General features: G+C 33.0%; 3 protein-coding genes across 10 annotated transcripts in view; 1 reads left to right on the forward strand and 2 right to left on the reverse strand.

The window, feature by feature from the left end:
• Positions 1-110: 110 nt before the first annotated feature.
• vnc (GNAT family N-acetyltransferase vnc) lies at positions 111-2,239 on the reverse strand. 4 transcript variants are annotated; one of them, XM_089174474.1, is made up of 2 exons: positions 2,117-2,239; positions 111-1,451 (listed from the first exon to the last, which is right to left on the reverse strand). In XM_089174474.1, exon 2 carries the CDS (start codon positions 1,168-1,170, stop codon positions 628-630), a length of 543 nt encoding a protein of 180 aa, XP_089030600.1. In that variant the 5' UTR covers positions 1,171-1,451; positions 2,117-2,239; the 3' UTR covers positions 111-627. The 4 variants fall into 4 exon arrangements, with proteins under 4 accessions (XP_089030600.1, XP_015185214.1, XP_089030602.1 ...); XM_015329728.2 differs by lacking the exon at positions 2,117-2,239 and adding an exon at positions 1,697-2,049; XM_089174476.1 differs by lacking the exon at positions 2,117-2,239 and adding an exon at positions 1,587-2,049.
• LOC149031881 (uncharacterized) lies at positions 1,738-6,069 on the forward strand. Its single transcript, XM_089174350.1, has 3 exons — positions 1,738-1,780; positions 2,721-3,943; positions 4,016-6,069. Exons 1-3 carry the CDS (start codon positions 1,738-1,740, stop codon positions 4,541-4,543), a joined length of 1,794 nt encoding a protein of 597 aa, XP_089030476.1. The 3' UTR covers positions 4,544-6,069.
• Positions 4,758-23,324, reverse strand: part of LOC107071072 (serine/threonine-protein phosphatase 4 regulatory subunit 1) — a 107,154-nt gene continuing 88,587 nt past the window's right edge. For all 5 annotated transcript variants that reach the window (XM_015329757.2, XM_089174427.1, XM_015329758.2 and 2 more), the window contains 9 exons: positions 16,470-16,582; positions 11,400-11,542; positions 11,151-11,291; positions 8,926-9,096; positions 8,547-8,848; positions 8,228-8,450; positions 7,088-8,152; positions 6,727-7,003; positions 4,758-6,634 (listed from right to left, as the gene is read on the reverse strand). In XM_015329757.2, coding sequence (XP_015185243.2) covers positions 6,477-6,634; positions 6,727-7,003; positions 7,088-8,152; positions 8,228-8,450; positions 8,547-8,848; positions 8,926-9,096; positions 11,151-11,291; positions 11,400-11,542; positions 16,470-16,582 — 2,593 coding nt within the window. In that variant the 3' untranslated portion in view covers positions 4,758-6,476. The remainder of the gene's footprint in view (positions 6,635-6,726; positions 7,004-7,087; positions 8,153-8,227; positions 8,451-8,546; positions 8,849-8,925; positions 9,097-11,150; positions 11,292-11,399; positions 11,543-16,469; positions 16,583-23,324) is intronic.

A 23,324-nucleotide genomic window follows, 5' to 3' on the forward strand; every position in this document is an offset into this window, starting at 1 on the left:
CAAACAAAAAAGTTCAAATAATTTCAAAGATTCTTCTTCTCTCAATTTAATTCATATAATTTTGTTTAAAGAGAAAAAAAGAAAAAAGATGAAAACAATAATGCCTAACATTTAAAGAGAAAATTTATATTTCCTGAGATAATTTGCATATTAAAAATTACATGTTTCAAGTACATTGTATTTAAATGTAATTACAGAGGCAATATTTTTGTTTTGTTTTGTTTTCTGTTACAAACTATATCAATCAAGTATGCACCATAGAATGTAGAATCAATTTGAGAATAACTCCTTCTTCAATTACCACTTTTTTTTTTAAAATCACTAACAGATTATTCTTCATGATAATATATAAAACATTTCCAACGACATTTTACATATTTTTGTTTTTTCTTTATGTTTTTAAATTTTGTCAATGACGCACGCGAAACATTCAGTCGATTAGAATAAATCATTCAACATTATTTTCATTTTAATTTCATGTGTATGTGTGTGCATGTGTGTGTGTGTGTGTGATTCTTGATCAAAAATAACACAAAAAACTATGGCATGATGTTAAATGTAATAGTACACCAGCAATATGTTCAATGATCAATTTATATACAAGCGTGTATAAATATTCCAATCCAACTATGAATGATCGCAGCATCTACCTGGATGTATGTCCATATAAGTATCATTAAATTCACTTTCTTTCTCTAAATGGAAAAATTTAAGATCACGTTTCATGGCATAAGCATCTTCACCGTCAGCATAATATTTTGGTTCTACTTCGGATATTTCAAAATTTAAACTGCTTATGTAAAGATTTAAAGCAGCACGATTGCTTCTACGTACATGTAGGGATACATAATTAGCACCAAAGCACTCAACCATTGCTCTGGAAGCCTGATTCATAAGTTTTTGTGCAATACCAAGCCTTCTGTGAGATCGTTTCACAGCTAAACTTGTAATGTGTCCATGTGGATTATCTTCACAATCCTCTTCCATCTTGGCAAGAACATATCCGACTATTCTTCCTTTTTCATCCTCTGCTACGTAACTCAATTGTGGCCAAGATAATGCATGATAAAGATAATATTTCATTTGATAATTTTCTGGTAAGCATTGTAAATTACAATGTTGTATATTCAATAGATCATCCGTGTTTGCACACCGTATGTTTATAGACATTTTGACGTGTTTTTTTAAGTGATTATTTCCAAATTAGATTGAAAGCTTGCTTCTGTATTTAATGAAGTCACAAATCAATTCTTCTTCTTCTTCTTCTTCTTATTTTTCTTCTTCTTATTCCTCTTCTATTGCACAATGTTGAACTTATTCTCGACGAACTTTCTTTATACGAGATCGAGCACTCTTCAAATCATTAACTGATGGAGACTCGCTCATTCCACCGAGTAATTCACGTACAAATCGGAACCGTGATAGGAAGAACTTCCAAACTAAGTACCAGCCTACAAAAAATGACAAATGTAATAGTTACAATATAATAAAAATGATAAAACTATCTGACATATGTATCAAAACCAAACAATAACAATGCATTATTATTCGTGAGTACACACGTGATGATAGTGTAGGTTAAATACCTAGTCTCTTTTAATTCAGAGATTCGTATAATCATAAAATTAATATCACACAGCAGCTTGTTTATACAAATTATTTTTCCTCCTTGCGTTTCTTGCTTATTTATTCTTACCCAATAATACGAGGCCAAATACGATCAGTAGACTCGTTATCATGGAGAATGCTGCCAGAAGGATTTCCTGCATTATCGAGTTTTGTACCTTGCAATACGAGATATGGAAGAACTATCTATTATTACATCCGCGATAGCAATTTCATAATATTTCTTTTCTTTTGGTTAACACTATTTTTCTCCACGACGAGAAAGAGATTATAATTTTCAATATTAACAAATTTTATACGACGAATTTAACTACATCAAAATACGATTCAACTACTCGTTCAAGTACCGTAACACGCCATTTTGATATTCTCCAATACAGTTTCCATGTATGTGAGGTTATGATTTCCCCCTCCAACCTCGTGATGATTTCTTGAATTTTTCATAATCGTCATCTTGATTAATAATTATCACATAAATAAAATAACTTACCGAGAAGTTCAAAGTCCACATTCCTTATTTTATAAAACAATTCGAATGGAGATATTGGAAAATGTTATAATCGGTTAAAGTGTTTTGAATGCCAATTGGTAATCGAGCCGACAGGAAGCAGACACTGGTCACGTGGTAACGAAAGCGCTAGTATAGCACACTACAATTGACTGATTTTCCGCGCTAAATTTAAATTCATATGGTGAATATGATTTGTCATTTGATGAATAATATATTTATACGTTTGACAAATATTATATTTACGTGTAAATCTAATTAATCAGTTCGTATCGTATCAATTTGTATAAATGAATAGATTGTAATTTATTTTATACCATCACGAAAAGTGTTTATATAAAGTAAAGAAAGAATTATTACAATTGGCTAATTTTGCGCGCTAAATTTAAATTCATATGTCATATAAATTTTTCTATATTCACATTGTAATGAGATATCGATTTCCATAATCGATTAAGATTGTCACTTTTATTATATATCATGAGACAATTTATAAATGTCTCTTAAAGAAATAGTGAAAAATAATACGCTAATAATTTAAATTAAATTTGGATCTAAAAATGTTGTAGAAATTGATGCTAATTAGGCTATTGTGTTATGGTGAAACGGCGTTGTTTCAAATGGATTTGGATTCCGTTGATCATACTTTCTATACTTACGATAATAGAAAGTAAAAGACGTCACAAAAGATCCTTCAGTGTATCGAATAATTATCAACAGCAACAGTATATTATTTCTAAAGAAAATCATCAAGATTTAACATTCAATTCTACAAATAAAAAATCCTTAAACGTAAATGAAAGAAATATGGCGACTGCGACGACTTCTTTGTTTGATATGAAACAAATTGTTAAAAAAAAGACATTAATAGATCTTGAAAAACCTATGCTTTCTGATGACATTAATAAACGTTTTGATTTAAACGAATTGTCAAATGACACCCATATTAGAGTAAAAAGAACTGATTCAGAATTTGATAATCGCCATAACTCATTGATACATTTGAAAAATAATTACTTGGAAGATTTAGCAAATTCTTTTCCAGGAAAATCTTTAAACAATTTTAATAAATATTATAATAATTCTAATTATCAAAACGTATCTTCTAACTCTAACGAAACATTTGTTAATATTCACGATGATGACGAGGATAAAGTTGGATACTTTGTTGAAGTAAATAACACAAGATTTAAAAGAGAGAACAAATCTAAGAAAAATGGTAGACGAAGAGTTGGACATGGAAAGAGAAGAAAAATGAAGAAACATTCAGGTGAGAAGGGTAAAAAAAAAGGTATTTCTTTTAAAGGGACTAACAAACGTCATCCAAATTCATTAAAAATTATGTCACCTTCTAAAAGTAAAAGAACAAATCATATGATTGAAAATAATTCATCTAAGATTGTCGACAAGATTGAATCTAAAATAGAAAAGAAAGATTCTACTAAGGATAATATATCTTGTAAAAAAGATGACAACGAACAACAATTAGCTGAACAAGAAGAAACATTGATAAATGAAAATGAAGATGCGAACTTGAAAACTGTGAACGATACTGTAAGAGATAAAAGAAGTTTACATAAAAAATACGACATTGTATTTAGAAAAAGAGGGATATCAAAAAATGGCAAATTTCGATTAAAAAGAAACGAAATGAAAGATTACATTATACCAAATTATCCTAACATTATTGAAACATCGTCATCATTGTCAATGTTATCGGAAAATAATCAAAATGAAAAACCGCGTGCCGATAGAGCAGTAAAATCCATTGAAGAGATTAAAGAACTCGCTGAGAAATTAGTTACCAAAGTAAGTTAAGTTCTTTAATTTAGATACGTAATTGAGATTGGTCAAATTAACGTTATCGAAGTTTTTTCGAAGGTGAACGAGTTACAAAATTATTTGAGCTATGAGAACGAAGAAATAATAAAAAAGAATAAGAAATTAGAATCACGCGAGATTGAAGTTCCTCGAGATAACAACAACAACAACAACAACAACAACACAATTATTGAGGAAGAATTTGTGTTGGAAACACCAAAATTCATTGACGAATGTGTACGCATAGGTGATTTAAGTTCAGCATTGAAATCACTAGATGATAAAAATTCAAGTCTCGATAAAACTACGTTAAAGGAACAATCAGAAACCGAAAGAATAACTTTGTTAAACGATAGAATGATTCCATTGGCAAAGAGGATTGTTGGAAAGAATCGAATTAAAAGAAAATCACGTCGTAAATGGGGCAGATGGACGGGTTGGAGCAGCTGCAGTGTCACCTGCGGTAAAGGTCGACAAATCAGATGGAGACATTGTTTAAGAGATTGTAGTACAGTGGAAACTGAAATGGAAGAAAAGGCATGCCAAATGACAGCTTGTCCACCTGGAAAATTTCTTGGAATATTTTAAACTTTGTCTCTTACGATTGTCCTTTTTTTATTTTTATATTTTTTTTTTTTTAATCTACGAGTAGTCAATTGTATCATTAAGAGTCATTTTATAAGCATACTGCCAAACACAAATGTATAACTTGTATTTTATTATTATACTTATAAGGAGAGTAAACAAATGAAAAATTATATTAACACATCAAAGGAGGGTAGTTATATTGTCTTCTCATGGATTGTGTAACAAATCGCTTCAAGTATATATTTCCTTTTTCTTATTATGAAATACACACAATATATTATACAGAATATTTTAAACAATACCACCATCATCTCCTTTTCTCACAAATATATTCACAATTAACGACTGTAATTCTTCGTTGCATACAGGATAATAATAATAATAATAATAATAATAATAATAATAATAATAATAATAATAATTACTGTAGCTTTATCGATAGCTCATTTGTTTGTTTGTTTGTTTGCTTGTTTTTTTTTTTTTTTTTTTTTTTTTTTTAGAGCTGATAAAAGAGACATGATCATTCAATTTTCTTCGGTAGTACAATGTAAAATAATTTTTACTTTTTTTTTTTTTTTTTGGGCATTGCAAGTTCGATTGAAATCTTGTAATATCGACTTTTTTCATATTTGAAAACGCACACTATACAATTTTTGTTTGAAATGAAAAATTTCAGTATTTCATTTTGTTACGTCGACTGTTCACTGACTTCTTCTTCTTCTTCTTCGTGCTTTTTTCTTAAAATATTCCTATCGTACACTATTTATACACTATCCAACAATGGTTTAATCGTCCAACATATGTGGACACTTTCCTAATCTCTCTCGGCAGCTCGATAATAAGCTCGTAATATATATATATATATATATATATATATATATATATATATATATATATATATATATGTGTGTGTGTGTGTGTGTGTGAAATATCACGCAGCAACGATTAGTTTGTTACTGAATTGTTCGCTCGTACATTGTAGTGCATATCTTGATGATAAAATCACACGATTATTATTTTATTTAGAACATTGTACGATTAAAAAGATTTATCGTCCACGACGCGATTTTTTTTTTTTTTTTTTTTTTTTTTTTTTTTATTAAAACAAGTAGGCGTGTTTTATTTCGATGACGTGTAAAATTTGGAAATTGATTTGAGAGATATAAATATATTATTCGCGTTAGTGATTTTTTTTTACTATTATTTTCTAATTTTTTCTCTCAAAGGGAAAGAAATATATTTTTCAAAACAAATTTCTTCGAAGCGATCAATTAAAATTAAAATAATAATAAAAAATAAAAAAGAAAAGAGATTAACATGAAATAAAATATAATTCAATAAGTGTGTTGTCTCATTTGCAGTTCTACCAATGGTACGCACAACCCAAAGGTATAAATATATAATATATTTTTTTTTTTTTAGCAAAACTATAAAACGTCTTAATGCATCTCTTTCAACTAGTTAATATCTGTCTTGTCTGAGGAGCCATTCTTATACATTAAAAAAAAAAAACAAAAACAAACAAAGTAATGATCACAATGTTAAGCGCATACATTCTCACGCGCTCCACACACATTTACATACTTTTTTTTTATATCATTCATACGTTTATTTTTTTTCCCTTGATTTCTCAGTGGCGATGCAAATGAAATTGCGGAAAACGGGACCGCATGTCTTTTTTCCTCCATTTTATGTTCTTCTTCTTCTTCTTCGTAGTAGTAGTAGTAGTATGATTCAATCAGTTTATCTTGAATTTAATCAAAAAGTTCTTCTAATATCTTTTGATCGAAAGATATTTTGCATGGGAAGAACCAATGGGCACGTATAATCAACAGAGTATGGTATATAACAGTTTTTCTTGTTCTTTATCCTCGATAATATAAGTCATGAAGAAAATATTTATCGACAGAGATCGACAGAGACCGACAAAATATTAAAATACTATATTTCTAGCTTGTTCCATTTGTACATCCGGTACGACGAGATGATGTTCTTCTATTTCCGCTAAGAATCTGACATCTCGATCGATATCTGATCGCATTCTTTGAAGTCTTCCTTCTACGGTTACATATTCGGAACCTAACCAGTCTACTATAAAATCAAAATGAGAAGAAGAAACCAATGAAAATAATGAGAAATAATTTGATAATATTATTGTGTGGATAGATTGTTAATATACTTACTACCCATAGTAATAACATTTTGTGATAATGTCCTAGCTACGGCCAGTCTTACATTCGGAACGTTATCGTAAGATAAATTTAAAAGACTTGGTAACATTTCCTTGGTGAATTTTTCTCCACTAATAGCACCGCCGACAATTAATTGAGCACAAAGAAGTGCATAGGTTTGTCTGAGAACCCATTTATTTGTATTCATCGCAAGTGTTTCTTTGAGTTCTTGTATAAGTGCCATGGCAAGAGGTTCATCGGTAGAAAGATGAGAGACTATTCGAGTTACCTAAATAAAATAACATTAAATTAACAATGTAATAAGATAAATCTGTAATATCGATAAAGACTATATGTAATATATCGTTGTTACCAGTGTAAGCGCAATTTGTCTAACTGCAGCAACTTTATCGACGAGTAATTTAAGAGACAATGGTGCGATGTGTTTAGCTACGTCGTTAGCATTGAAAAGTGTAACCACTTCGAGAAGTTGAGTGGCAAATTCCTTTCTAAACCTCCAATTCCATTCGTTATCGGTGACAAGAAAATTATGTAACCCCGGTAAGTAGTGCCAACGATAGGTAGGCTTAAGAATTTTAAGAAATGTAGCTAAATGCTTTAAAACACCGATTCTAACTTCATCAAGATCCTTAATAAAGCCGTCGTAAATAGGCACGAGATCACTGGCAGTAATTTCTTCGCCTAGTATTATGGCTATTTCATGAATGCTAGATGCTAATGTACGTCTAACTTTCCATTGTTTTGCACCTGCCAACGATTGATACGCTTTTCTCAAATAAGGCCAATTAGCTTTACCTAATGTGAACGCAACCGCAGGAAAACTGAAGGCACAGTGATACGGAATTTCTCCTTCTTCGCATAATTCGGGCTCAGCCATTGATACAAAATAATCAACTAGATCTTGAGGTACGATATTTTGATTCTTTTTAGATGCGTATTTCCTGCGAAGCATGAAATTCACATAACTCTTGTTGTCAAATGCAGGACCATTTACGTTACTCCTGTCTAGTGATAAATTTGATATATCTATGGTATCGGCACTATCATCTGACCATGTAGTAGGACGACTATTATCATTTTCATCATCCTTTTCATCATCTTCTTCCTTATTTGTCTGATTAGATGTTCGATTACCGACAATGCTACTACATCTATCCGAACATTCCTCTTTTCTTGTGTCTATCGTTGAACTATTCGTTGCATCGGCAGTATTATTATCATCCTTTTTATTTTCTACATTTGTATTATTATTATTATTATTAGCCGCTTTACTATTTTCTGAAGACTTTTTAGCGGCTAAGACTAGGGGATCATCGAGAGGTATTTCTGGTGGTATATAATAATAAAGAAACGTATTGAATTTGTCTACTTCGTCTGCTTCACTTTGTTCATTTTCTGTCATTTGTTTCTTTTGCGTCTATAAAAACATGAAATGTCAATATAAATAATTGAATTGAATGCAATGTAATTTTTGAATAAATCGCGTACATACCTTCACCTTGTGTGCTTTGATAGGATAATTAAACATAGAATTTTTTTGACTTTGCTCATAAACTTCCTTCAAACAATTAATATCTAATACATCTCTAATGTCGTAATCTTCCGAATCGAAAGTTTGATTGCGTATCGCACATTTGGTTGGAAACATTCCTTCATATGAATATCGTATGCTAGACGTAAGATCCCGTTCGGTACCACTGTTATTTTTATCGGCACTGTAATCATTAATTATATTATATTACTTTTGAATTCAAATATTAAATACAATGATATCAAATATTTTGTATTAATAAAAAAAAAAAAAAATTTACTTGAAATTGTCATCCTGTTGTTGTTGTTGTTGTTGTTGACTGGTGAATACCAATTCGCCATCTTGATTGTAAGTAACATTGGTGAATTGTTTAGCAAAAGTTGATATGAAAGGGCCAAGAATTTGAAAGGCACTGGTTCGTACCCATTTAGAATCGTCGTTTAAATGCGTTGCTAAAATATCTGCCAATAATATTTGACGATAAGGAAAAGATACGCAACAGGAAACTGGCATCATTACGTCGACGCAAGCTTTTCTAACACCCCAAACCCTGTCCAGGCACAATTGGACAAATACTGGAAACTGAAAATAATCATTGAGATAACACAAAAATCATTCCGTAATTAACATTTCATTCTATCTGTATATTGTAAACTTACCAATTTTTGAAGTAGAGCTTTCTTTCCAACCGCTGTACACATTTCTCCAAAATGTAAAACGCACATTCTTCTAACGTGAAATATATTATCTTCGCAAAGAGCGATGTATCTATCCAAGAAGACCTTTTCTGTGAGCTCTTTACCAATAAGCAGTGCCATTTTACTCATGAGCTGTGGGCCGACATAAAATGCAATATAAGGGGGAATGATAAACTTCAGGAAAATAAACCATTGCTAACTTGGGAATACAATTTGACTTGTATTATGGAAAATAAATTTTATAAATTGTCTATTTTATAATTAACACATTTCAATACACACTTGAATAATAATAATAATAATAATAATAATAATAATAATAATAATAATAATACAAAATAAATACTATAATCACATGATACAATATAACAACAACTCTGTCTTCTTGAAGATTCATATCGTTCCGTCCCGCTCATCAAAGCTGGCTGTGATATGTCGAATAAATTAGAATCCACATCACAACCACTCTGATGGGAGGGAACAGTCGATCATATTAACAAAAATATATTATACAATTAACAACAAAAATAACAATGTGATAAATCATTTTAATGTGATGATGATCTTTCTTAACATCAAATGTTGAATTGTTCGATGACAAATTCGTGACGCAACCCTCATCAAAGCTGGCTGTGATATGAATAGTTACATTAGCATACGACACAACCACTTTGTGAGAGACGCGAATACGAAAACTTCTGTTTTTTTTTGTTTTGTTTTGTTTTACACCCCTTGAGAATTGCAATTGCTAGAAAAAATATTTGATTAGTTTAACTTCGTAGTAGATTAAGCTTTTTAGCTTTTTTATTTCTATCTTTCTCTATTCCCTTGAATTGGAGAATGCGTAGGATGATCCAACGATGTGAAAAAAACCCCGATCCAAACATCAAAAATGGCTGTGATATGAAATCAAAAGAAAAAGTTACACGTCACAGCCAATTTGACGATTGGATCGTGTTTCTCCTTTGTTTTCTTCTTCTTCTTCTTCTTCTTCGATAAAAAAAAAAAAGATCCTTCCTGACGATCGGTTTTGCGGGCCAAGGTCATCAAAATGGCTGTGATATGATTCGCAACATTCCACAGCCAATTTGATTTATCGGACCGCAAACATTTAATGAAACTCTTTTCGTTTTTATTTTTTTTTTTTTTTTTTTAAGTATTTTTAATCATTTTTAGTTGCCACCACTTCTTGGTTGTTCCTCTTCCCAATTTTTCTTTCTTGAGATTTTCTTTATATAAAGTTTTACACACACACATACATATATGCATATATAATTCTTGTTAGAGTGATAATTCTTGTTTAACATCACATTTTGTTTATCTCAGTCAATTAATCTCTTTCTTGCTCGTTTGCCTCTAACTTATCGTTGAGGACGGACACAATTTTGCTCATCAAAGCTGGCTGTGATAGTTGATCTCTATGACAAACCAGCTTTGATGGTAAAAGCATGCCCTTACGATCGTATTTTTATTTTTCTATCAATTCTATCAACTCTTCTTTATCATTTCCTTCTTCTTCTTCTTCGTTTTGATCATCTTCTTGAAATATCGTTAACAATTTAAGAAACATTTTCACACGAAACAAACTTACTTGCAAATATAAAACAAGACTAAATTATTCTAATGAAGATGAGATGAGATGAGATGAGTGGGGTGACTGGGGGTTGGTTGGAAGGGATAGGGTAAGGGGTTAAGAAAAAGAAAATATAATGTAGGGTACAACATTTCCGATTCTCGTGTTAGACGAGAGGTTGGTTGGTTGGTTGGTTGGTTGGTTGTTGTTGTTGTTGAAGGGGTTCAACGAACGCCACATGAAAGACAAGGTAGTGAGACGCGATTGCGTGAGAACATCTCACTACCCATGTCTTTCAGGCGGAATCCGTCGATGAGATATTTATGTGGTGGTAGGTTACATACTTGGATATATCATCCAATGCTAATGTTAAAAGAATTTACTCGCAAGACGACGAGTTACCTGAGAAGGAGAAGACTATAATAAAGAAAAATCACTATTAAATCATTCGTTTGTATCATTCTTCTCATTCTCAAGTGTTCGTGTTTGGTAACAAAAAAAAAAAAGAAAAAAAAAATCAATCAATTCAAATAAAACGTAAAACTCAAATGAATGGGATGGAACACGATTGATGAAGAAAAATGAAATAATGACAATTAAATGTTAAACTTACAGAAATGCCGGAATTCAAGTATTCGACAGTCATTCGGGATAATTCTTCAACTATCGGACAGATTTCATTCTCGATAATCTTCGTTTCTAACATTCCATGTTTGATCAAAACTAACAAAGCTTCTTGGGCAGATTGTCGTACCTGTAAAGTGAATAAAAAAAAATAAAAAATAAAAAAAAACAATTAGTTAACTTAAAAGACTTAAAGAAAGAAAGAAAGAAAAAAAAACAATGAAATAATAAAACTTACTTGACTGTCGACATCGAGTAGAAATTTTTTGATAATACTAAGGATTCCATTGTGAAGAACATCACCAAATAAATGTGGAGCTTCACGAACGATCATGGCAGCGTATGGCAATTGATCCACCAAATCTAAACGAATTGCAATTTCTGAAAAATAATACATTATTAGATTATTATTACTATTTGTAATTTAATGAAGATTTAATATTACTATCTAGAAATAGAACAATACATTATATTTCATTTAGATGAAAGAAAAGTAATATTCAAGGGTGAGTTTTGATTACCACGTTAAACAAACGAGACCGACCCCCAAATTACTAAATTTTTCGTGTGATTAGACGAAATAAATGTTATCGAAACTCAACATCGTTACTTTTATCCATACAAATGATGATTTGAATTATTGATGTGATAAGAAACGAACGGTAAGATGGGGGGAGGGGAGTGGAGGGGAGGGGGGACTTGAGTATCGAATTAGACTAAAATAAAAATGAAACGCGAAATGGAAATTAGGAAGAACGAAGTATCCATTCTCATTTTATCTAATTTTTTTTTTTTAAGATTTACAAAAGTTCACAAACACGTGGTGGTGATACAAATTAGAAATAATTGAAATTAAAATAATAAAAATTGTTATAATAAAATAAAGAAACAAACAATGAGATAATAAAATAAATGAAAATAAAATGGAGGATTTATCTCGAATAATTTTATCAAACCTTAGAAGATTTCCAGGGAATCCATGAAGAAATACCTCAATGGCGGAAACTGAACGTGAATCCGTAAAAATGGCGCCTTCTTTTTTTTTTTTTAGAAAAACTCACATTTTTTCTAGCAAATTTATAAACGAGGGGGTTTTTTTTTATGATAGGATTGAAAAATAGGATAAAAGAATTCTTCATCTTCTTCTTCTTCTGTAATTTTGTTCAACGTTGACCACGTGGCTTATGAAATCTTCTTTTACAAAGGATATTTTTGATTTTAAGATACACGTGAATACCACCACGATTTATTCGATAAATTGAAACGATAGAATAAATAATAAAAATTGTATAAAATTGTATTGAAATAAATTACGTACCACCAATTAGTTGTAAAAATTATTTGCACGTGGGATACAATTTGTGAAGATGATGATATTATCTTAAGATAATTCTTCAATACCGAAATTATTTCATCTTTGAAATAATTATTGTTCAGTTTAATTAAGAAAGCCATTATTATTATATTGTTAAATATATAATAATATAATTTGTGAAAAATGTATGGAATAATATTGAAATTAACTCAGCAACAAAATGGCGGAAAATGTGATCTTCTTCAAACCCCAAAGAAGGAAAATGTTGAAGAAGAAGAAGAAGAGGAAGAGGAAGTGAGGAACTGAGGTTGAGGAAAGAGAGAAGAATCTTCTGGTCAGGGGAGCGTAGGAGCAACTGATCGAAAAATTCACTTCTGATGGAAAATATACCCCAACCCTCGAAAAAGTCGTAGAAATGGTGGGGGTAAAGCCACTACCCAGCTATGGACCCTAGAGACTCGAGGGCCTCATATTGTGTTAAGTGGGGGAAAGAACGGAAAAGGGGGTGGTAGAGTCGACTGATGATTTGAAATGGATTTGACCGTTGGAAAAAGGTCCACGTAGCTATGCGGAACATATTCTTTTTCTCGAAAATTCGAGAAAGGTCTACAACATTCTAGAATCTATATTATTGTTTGCAAAATACTAAAGAAGAACCACCACCAAAATCAAAACCAAATCCCATAGATTCTTCTCAACACGTTTTACAAAAGTCCCCCCCACAAAATCTTTTCTTCCCAACCGAAATTTTTTTTCTTCTTCTCTCTCAGAAATTTTCTATATGTTCAATGATGTTTAAGATTTTATATTCTTTTTTTTTTTTTCTTTAATCATTTCAAAGGATTCTATTCGTCCTAACGAAAAAAAATATATTAACGAATTTCTTTAAAATTTAATAAGAAAAAAAAATATATTCTTAAAATAGAAAATACGCGAGAAACTTTATTTATCTTTTTATTTTCTTTATTTTCTAGATATATATATATTTTTGTCCTTACTTGTACCTTCATTATCCTTGATATTTTCTTCGTCAAATATTCAGGAATAATCGATGAAAGAAATATCGATGATGAGTTTCTTTATTATTTCGTTTAAAAATATATATGTAATATTATTTAAATAATGAAACGTACACGAAATCATTATTCACTACTAATTAATCTTAATAATTTAATAAAATATATTGAAAAACACGTTTTGTGACCGGATAGATTTACACGGAAAGACGAACTGAAAGTAACTGGCAAATTTAATTTAACTGACTAAGAATAATTTTGAACCTTTTGTCATCTGCAAACGTTCCTTTCCTTTCCTTTCCTTTCCTTCCTTCCTTTGTTTTCTTCAAATTAAACGTTCGCTTTTCAAATTATTTCACTTGGTTAATATAAACGTTTATGAATTTTTTCTAAATAAGTTTCAACAACAGTAGAGAAACATATTTACTAAATTCTCGAACGTTTCTAAGTGTTTATTTATTTCTAAGTCCTTTTAGAAACAGTTCAAATCAAATGAGAACGTTATAAACCACCATTCGTTGTAACAATAATAAGTACAAAGAAAAAAAAAAGGAGAAAAAAAAGAAAAACAACAGAGGAAAGATCTTTTCGAAATTTCGAAAATACACATTAAATTTATATCTAAGAATATAAAATAAGAAAATAAAAATGTATGTTTCGTGTCCAATTTCGTAAATCCTGGACACGGAAATCAAGATCTTTCTATTTTCCCCCTCTCTTTTCCATATATGTGGAAAAATAGCGATGTGTGTGTGTGTGTGCAAGATGTTTCATAGATCGTTTCTAAAAATAGAAAAAGAAAAGAAGAATACGAAGGGTCGAAATACCACACCAGGGAGGACGGGACGACCCCCTATTGCACCCAGGATATGCACAGTTTGTCAACGGGTGTGTGTTGCCTGCATTTTCACCAAAATCAAATTTATTTCTTCCTGAACAAACGATACTTTTCTACGTAAACAGTGGTGTTCAACTTTCTTTTTCTTTTTTTCTTTTTTTTTTTTTCTAATTTTCATTAAATGTATTTCAAACTTTTTTTTTTTTTTATTACTTCACCTTTTAAGAGAGAAGTCTGAATTTTGTCCGTTCAAAAATAAAATGTTGAACGTTCAAATGTACTCTCTCTAAAACCAAGACTAAATCTAATCTCGTGTTTTCTAAACAGTTTTTATATAGAATTTACGAAAAAAGAACGTTTAACGATCATGATTATTTGTTTACTCTTTATACAACCACGAAAAGTAACATTCATAATGATTGAACAGTTTTTCGATTAGGTTTTAGAAAATAATTCGATATAAATGGAATTTGTAATTTTTGAAAAATTAATTAAGACAAAAATATATAATTTTCAAAGAAATATTGAGTTGGCAACACAAGAAAGTAATTTCGGTTTGTAACAATAGATAGCGTTACGTTTGTTTCGTTATTTTTTTTGTTAATGTTAGAATTTTGTTTTTTTGAGGTTTGGTAGTTGGCACCTTTTAGGTTGCTATAGAAACAAGTTTTGTAAAATTAAATAATTTAATATATATATATTAAAATTATATATTAATATAATTATATAATTTCATTAATAATTATACTAATAATATATTAGTATAATTTATATTTAATAATTAATTTATATTAAACCATTATTTATTAATATATAATATAATACAATTATTATTAATTATAATAATATAAATATTATATAAAATATAAAAATAATTTATATATAATATATAATATAATTATATATTATAATATTTATTATAATCAATACTAATATAATTATTTATTAATATAATTTATATTTAATAATAAATTTATATTAAAAAGTTATTTAAAAATAATTTTATATTAATATATTTTTATTTTATATATTATTATTATATATTTATTAAATTATTATATATTATTAATAATATTAACCCCTTAAGATGCACGCTTGAGTTAATTCGAGCAGCGTTGTATTACGTTGAGCCAAAATTGTTCCTTAAAAGGTTAATATTACATATATATATAACAAATAAATTAAAAAAATTTTTAATAAATTTAAATAAACATAAAAATAAACAATTGAATTTTATTTCATCCTATGAAAACGAAAATTTCTTTCTTGCAAACCCAATAATTTAACGTACACGAAATAGTCAAATGGAGAGAGATGAGAACGCGTGTGTGTGTGGGTGGGATACATCGAAAATAGGTAGGGTCATTCTGTGAAATTCCGGAAGGGCACGAGCTTTACCGGAAGCTGAACTAATCCGTCATCACACTCTCTTCTTCCCTTTTCCGTTTTTCTTTTTCTATCTTTTTTTTCCCCCTTTTTCGTCATTTACCCTTTCAACGTAGAACCCAACACGGAGTTTCTGTCTTTTCTCAAACGCGTTTTCCAAACCCTCACCCTTCTTCTCCCTCATCATTTCATCCGTTAGTTTAATCTTTTTTTCCTACCTCCATTTTCTTTGAAATCAATTATGTCTATCAGAAAAATCAATGATTCCTGAAATATAATTGAATTATAACAAAAGATCAAAGAGTATTTTTGAAATTGATGAAATTGAAAAAGTGATACAACGAATTCTAACAAAATCATGAAAATATAAAGCAAATGAAATATTTTTTAATTTTTTTTTATGAAGGATTTGGCTCAGAATTAATCATGTCCAATCCTTCTGCAATTCTACAAAAGAAGAAGAAAAAAAAAAACCAATCATGCCAAAGCTTTGTTTTACAGCCAACATCAAAAAGCTCAATACGCGTCAATTGTTTTCGTATCAAAATCATTTAGTTTTATAAAATGTGATTTAAAAGCGTGTAACTATTTTTTTCTATTCCTCAATTTCATTTCACTTTTTTTTGCTTCCCTTCCCTTCCCTTCCCTTTCCCCCCTTCTCACTTTTACTTAAAGTTAAATCAAGTTTAGTATAATTGAAAAAACAATTTGTTAATGATAAATTAAAAGCGTATTAAAATGAAATTCATTTACCTGGATCGTCGCTTATCTTATGAACACATTTCATGTACTCTTCAACCGGGAGCTTGGTTTCTGTATTGACAGCTGATCGAAAGCTTTCCACCAAAATACGGCCAACCATCTGTCTGTAACAAAAAGAAACAAAATGGAGAATTGTTAGAGGACACAATATTTCGAAATTTCAAACAAGAGAATATTATAAATATAACTTTAAACATTATAAGTTTAACGCAATTGAACGTTCAATAAAAAGTCAAAGTCAAATGTAAAATGGCGTCGTCTATGTGATTTGATTTATAAGACACGCAACGTGTACATGTAATCGTTCTTATATTAAACACCAGCGTACCTAACATTCTTGCACACGACACAATGAATAAAGAATGAGCCAAGAAAATGTGAATTTATCGATAGAAAGAATGAGAGAGAGAGAGAGAGAGAGATTTTTCATCCTTTACAATATATATGCTTTTTCTCATCTATCGGTTTTCTAGCTTTTGAGAAAGACAGGAAAGTAATTTAAAAATGTATCCTCAAAAATGGAACGACATTGGTGGATAATGGTGAAAAGAAAATAAAACAGAAAACGGAATAAGAATCGAACGAACAGCAAGCAAGTTAGCAAGCAAGCAAGAGCAAATCAGAAGGCAGCAGCCATGGAAGCGGCAAACTCGAAAAGAGAAAGGAGATGGGGTAGAAGAAGAAGTAGAAGAAGAAGAAGAAGAAGTTGAAAAAAAGAAGAAGAAAATACATGCGGTTCGATCACGGCCTACTCCTCCTCTCTTCCAGCCCTCCTTAAACTTCAAAATGACTTCCCCCAAGACCGCTTGGCGGTAATATGTACTAGGCGCAAAGCTCTTCTTTTTTCTCTCTCCTGTCAGGCACGAGGATAACCGAAATAGGCCGAGCGTAGCCGAAGGAGAGAGAGTTGGTGTAAGGTAGAAAAGGGAGAAGGAGAGGGGATAAAAGCAGACGACGTAGAACTCGAGGCAAGTGGTGGGGGGTAGACTGCCCTACCAGAGTCCCGGAGGATGCCTAAGGGTGGGGGAAAGCGTTCTCCAACGAGTTTGGAGAACGAACCGAGTCTCGGTACCGCCCGTGAACGCCTACCGTGCCGGCGAAAACATGGCCGCCACCGGCCGACCACCGTCTTCTTCTTCTTCTTCTTCTTCTTCTTCTTCCTTGTCTCTTCGTCTTCGTCTTCTTCTACGAGTTTTCTTCCTTTCTATCCCAAAGCGCTAACGAACCTAAAGTCCCTACCTACTATAATACTTCTCTCCCTTTGCGACACTCTTCCAACACGAATTAACTATTACCAAAAGTTCAAATAAAAAAAAAGCCCACCCACGATACGATTTCCAACTTGCTACTTTTTTTTTTTTATTACGATCGATAACACTCTTGGGGATTTACTTGATTGATCGAGTTCTTCTTTTAACAACTTTTTCTTTAATAATAATAATAATATGTATTCTTTAATATACTTTAATATAATTATGTATTATATTGTAATAATACGTAATAATAAAAATGTATTCATTTTTCATTTATATATCATATTTGTTTTTTTTTTCTAAATTTGTAATATAATATTTTAGGCATTTGGATATTTAATTATAAGGGCTTTTCCCACTTACGAACTATTAGTACGCATGTTTAACAATTTCGTATGTACACTTAGCCTATATAACACATAGGACAAGGACTTCCGCATCAAAGCTATTTCACGTACTTGCGTAAGTGGTAGAAGATATGAGAAGCGCATCTCGTGCGGCTTCCTTCCTTCCTTCCATCCTTCCCTTCCTTCAATCTACGCGAAATTTCATACTCAGAGTTTAATCAAGTTTTCTCAAGATAGAAATTCCCCCATTTTCATGTTCTTCCCACTAGTTGCAGAAACAAACATGTTATTGGTAGGTTAAAATGCAATTGTGCAAGATATATTGCATCATATCGATTTGTTAAATTTATATTCTTCAAATGATGGAATTCTAGCAGACAAGACGCGACACACACGTTGTGTTCCCATGACCTCAAAAGGTAGAAAACCTTGCCCTTCTTTCCTCCATCTTCAACAACGATGGGTCGTCGTCTATGTACGAAGGGGAAAAAAGAAGACCGATTGAAAGAAGGAACCCTCCCCTCCTAACTTCTCTAACAAAATTCGCGGTCATATTATACACACCGTAAGGGATTTTTCACACGCTATTTTTTTTTTCTATTTACATCTTATATATTCCTTTCTAACAATTTTTTTTTGTTTTGTTCATCACACCCTTTTCATTTCATTCGAATAATGAATTACAAAATATAATTGTTGTTTGAGGATTTATTAAGAATAATAAACGCGAATAGAAATGAAAAACGAGTAAGAGGGGGTTGAAGATAGGGAAACAATAAACAATTGTTCAAAATTGTAGGACGTTTTGAACAATAATATTTGTCCTATGATTAAAAAAAAACGTTTAGTTAAATGATTTCAAACGATTACAATGTTGCATAATGTAGTAGAATAAAAATCAAAGTTGCATTTAATCTTTTTTATAGAAAGTAATTAAACACCTTAAGTGAAATTTTATGCGTTGATATATAATTTGATTATACAAAAGTAAAATAATAATAATAATAAAAAAAAAAACGATTTAGTAAGACGATTTGTCATTCAATTAAGTTACGGCGCCTTTCCACGCCAAACTTCATTCTTTAATGACTGTTAACAACGTACAAATTATCCACACCTTTGATTAAGAACTGTAATTAGTGAATGTTCCGTTTCGTAGTAACCAAGACCCTCTTGTAATATTTAGAACACGGATGAAGTAGAATAGATGAGAGAGAGAGAGAGAGAATAAAAGAAAAATAAAGATGAAGAAGATGATTAGAGGAAAATTATCACAAGGTGATGGTAGTGGTAGTGGTGGTTGGTTGTGGTATTCGTGATTAAGGTGCTCGTTTTCTGCGGCGAAGACAACGAGATTATAAGTTAAAGACCGTGTAACTCGTTATTACGTCGACTTTACACACTTTCTCAATAACGAAAAAGTTTTACACGGTTTCCAAGTTTGTCCGGAAGTTTATTACGATACCGCTACGTTTAATAAACTAATTTCTATACCCAAAACCATAATACATTTTTATTGTGTAAACGTCAGGGACAAAAAAAAAAGACAGTAAAATATATGTTCAGTTCACAGTTTATCTATCCTAGAAAAGATAACTTCTTATTGTTATCTATCTTCAGAATGAAAATTCAAAAAACTATATGAACAATAAAAAGAATGAAACTGTAGAAAAGTTTGGCGTGAAGGTAAAGTTCTGAAACCGATGACCATAAGGACGACTATGGCATGCGCGTATTCCGCGGTTTTCTTGTGGAACGGGCATATAACGCGGTTCAACTCCTTCGAGACTTCAAGAAGATAGGAAGAAGAAGAAGAAGAAGAAGAAGAAGAAGAAGAAGAAGTAGAGAAAGAGAAAGGGCAAAAAGAGAGAGAGAGAGAGAGTCTGATGGTAGTAGCGAGGTCTCTGTGCCATGAAGGGACTCTAGAGAGAAGGAATGTTGTTGTTGTGCCGGGAGACGGTTGGGGCGGCGGCGGCAGTGGTGCAGGAAGGGGAGGGAAAGGGGTAAGGAACGGGGGTCGACGGTCAGGGAGTAGGAGGGGAAGCAAAGTCAATGCACCGCGAGGGAATGCAGCGCGCGCTGCACCGAGCAGTCAGCCACTGCGAGATCGAACAACCAAGTGTGTATATATATGTATGTGTGTGTATATGTTCTCTCTCTCTCTCTCTCTCTTTCTCTCTCATACGTGTTTTCTATACACCTATGTAGCAAGTAAGAGGAACGAGTGAGCCTGTGTGTCAGAGTGCATTCTGCCGCACGCTTTACGACACAACCAACTTGTCTTGGACTTGCTATGATGATGCTCTTTTCCCTTACTCTTTTCTTTATTTTCTTTCGAAGAAGAGAGAAAGAAAGATCCATCGCACGCGTCGTCCCAGTGAAAAAGCATTGCGCACCAACAGCAACAGAAACAGCAACAGCAGCAAAAGATGCTTTCACGAGCATCGACTTTTACCAAGGAATGAATCGTATAAGTGCAAGCGAACGCGTCTTCTCTCTCGCCGGTTTCGGCCGGATTTATCGTCCTAATTATTTGGAATGCTCTACGTCATCCCTCCCATCCCATCCCTTCCCTTCCCTTCCCTTCCCTTTCTTTTTCTTTCTTTCACTCCCTCGCTATCCCCCGTATCTATCGTTGTGGTGTTTCATGCGGGATACAACACAACGCATCATCATCTCTTTCTCGCACCAGTTATATCCTTCTCTTTCTTTTTCTGTTTAATCGAAAAATACGAGAGAACAAAGGCGGCTTCAGGCAAAGCCAGAGAGAGAGAGAGAGAGAGAGAGAGAGAGAGAGAGAGAGAGAGAGAGAGAGTGAACAAGATGAAAAATAAAGACGTAGACGAAGAGATGCCGTCGTATGGAAAAAAGACGATGAAGAAGAAAGAGGATCACAGACCCGGGCTGTGTGTTGCGCTTGCTCTGATGCTGATGTCTGTTGTTGCTTTAACACGCACTTTGACGCGTTGGAAAGCACGAATGTCGGCGTGTGGTCGTCGCCTTTACAATCTTTTTATTCACTCTTTCTCTCTCTCTCTCTCTCTCGCATGCTTATTGAAATGAACGAAAAAATAAAAATACGAACATTTCAAGTATATTTTAGACACATTTTCATTTTCTACATTTGATCGAATTTATGTGCACCAATAAGAATGAAAATGAAAAATAGAATAACATAAAAAAATAGATAGATAAAAAGTGAGAGAGAGAGAGAGAGAGAGCGAGTGAGAAAGAAGAAGAAAATGCCCGTAGGGTGGGAGAGAGAAAGAGAGGGGGTAGCGTGAGTAGCGTGTGTACGCGTTACGCCGCGCGCATGCGCTTTGATTGGACTGAGTCGACTGAATGAAGGCCCCCACCATCGTTCTTACTACCACTACTACTACTAATACTACTACTCTACTACTACTACTACTACCACCACCAATACTCCACCGTTTCTACTCTTTTACTCCGTCTTCTCTCTTTTTCTCTCTTTCTCTCTTTCTTTCTTTCTTTCTTTCTTTCTTTCTTTCTTTTTTCGTTCTGTTCTATTGCGCGCCGCCGTAGGCCACGGCTACACGATGCGAAAGCAACGAGTACTCATTCCGAACTTTATCTGCTTCTACTCTGTTGTATTACTACTATTACTACTACTACTATTACTACTACTACTACCACTACTACTATTTAATTTTATTTTTTTCACGATACTTTTTTGATTGCGTAGAAACTTCAAAGTTTACTTTATCGATCACTGAACCCGTGTGTGCCAAACTTTCGATGTTAAAAAATAGACGAAATAATACTATGAAATTCCTAGAAAACAACAACCGTCTCGTCATCGTCATCGTCATCGTTGCGGACATATGTCGAAGTTAGACGTGTATGGCAGCTGCCGTCGTTGGGTTATATATCGTTCGGTGGGTTTGGGTCGGTGGGTGACACGTTTCGTGCGTCGTGCATGCCTGTTACACACGCGGAAACCAGTGGGGTATTGATTTGTGGAGTGAACGCATAAACCCGACCGACCCTTTTCTCTCTCTTTTTCCCTCTTTCTCTTTGGCACCCTTACTACCAATGGTCCCTCCTTCCCCCTCTTTCTCTCTTTGAGAACAACGAGTGAGAATGTATTTCCCATACAGGTAAAATCTATATATCTACGAGGTTTCTATTCGTATGTGTATGTTAGTGAACGAACACGTTCTCAAATGTATATGGGGGATCCCACCCCACCCCACCCTTTTTTTCGTCATCCCTCTCCCTTTCCACACCGGTTGCTTCAGATATACCGCTTGGTCGATGTTCTATTTCTTTCTTTTTTCACGTATTCGTTTTCGGTGTACGTACGTACGAACGAACGAACGAACGAACGCACAGTCACCCCACGAATTGCACGCAGAAAGGAGGAGAAGAAGAAGAAGAAGAAGGGTTGAGTGCATATCCTTTGGGTGGGTCAGGGCCAAAGAGACGGAGAAAATTATGCGAGGGGAGGAGGAGAGAGTTCGTCAAACTCCGAGGTCTTTCCCCTCTCTTTTTGCCCACCCCACCTTTCAAACTCGAACTCACCGCGATAGCAGCAAACATCGACCGACCGACCGACCGTCGAGTGTGTCGGCGAATCCACCGAATTCCGTTTCTCCCTTCTCATTCTCATTCTCATTTCTCTCTCTCTCTCTCTCTCTCTCTCTCTCTCTCTCTCTCTCTCTGATGGTATTTGTCCGGATCACGACGAGAACGCTGACGCTGCCTGCTTGCTGCTTCTCGACGATATACTCTGGTATATAACTGCAAACGCGTTTCGAATGCACGCGGCCCACGAAGAGAACGGGACGACTACGACGACGATGACGACGGGCCGGAGAGGATTCGATCGAATTCCGAACAACCCAGGTTGGTTTACTTTATCGATCCGTGCTACCAAATAAATTGATGATGCTCGTAATCCAATTTTCTTGATATGTTTTACTTGAAAACGTTACATAATGCATTTCGAAGAATCACTATGGTTGTAGTGAAGAAATAATCGATTAATATCCTCCTTCTACCACTCTTCTATTAGAAGAAGAAAAGTATGATGGAGTAGGGGGGATAAGAAGATCCCGAAGTAAACAAGTGGAAGAAGAAGAGACGGTGGAATGGGACAAGTACCGGTCAGCAGCGTGGCGCATTTGGTGCATTCCTGCAGTCTGTGCTTCTGCTGCTGCTGCTGCTTGCTGCGCCGGGTCGCGGTTGGTCCAACTGAGAAAGAGGAGGAGGAGGATTAAGAA

The sequence above is a fragment of the Polistes dominula genome, unplaced genomic scaffold, assembly GCF_049000335.1.
Source record: "Polistes dominula isolate Pdom_NZ unplaced genomic scaffold, Pdom_raw_medaka contig_83, whole genome shotgun sequence".
In the NCBI taxonomy this organism is placed as follows: Eukaryota; Metazoa; Arthropoda; class Insecta; order Hymenoptera; family Vespidae; genus Polistes; species Polistes dominula.

Excerpts from the sequence above, each read along its gene's own strand:
- LOC149031881 (XM_089174350.1), top strand. The coding sequence starts at position 1,738 with ATGGAGAATGCTGCCAGAAGGATTTCCTGCATTATCGAGTTTT. Across the intron at positions 1,781-2,720 it reads TTCCTGCATTATCGAGTTTT|GCTATTGTGTTATGGTGAAA; the intron begins GTACCTTGCAAT and ends GATGCTAATTAG. Across the intron at positions 3,944-4,015 it reads CTGAGAAATTAGTTACCAAA|GTGAACGAGTTACAAAATTA; the intron begins GTAAGTTAAGTT and ends GTTTTTTCGAAG.
- vnc (XM_089174474.1), bottom strand. The coding sequence starts at position 1,170 with ATGTCTATAAACATACGGTGTGCAAACACGGATGATCTATTGAATATA.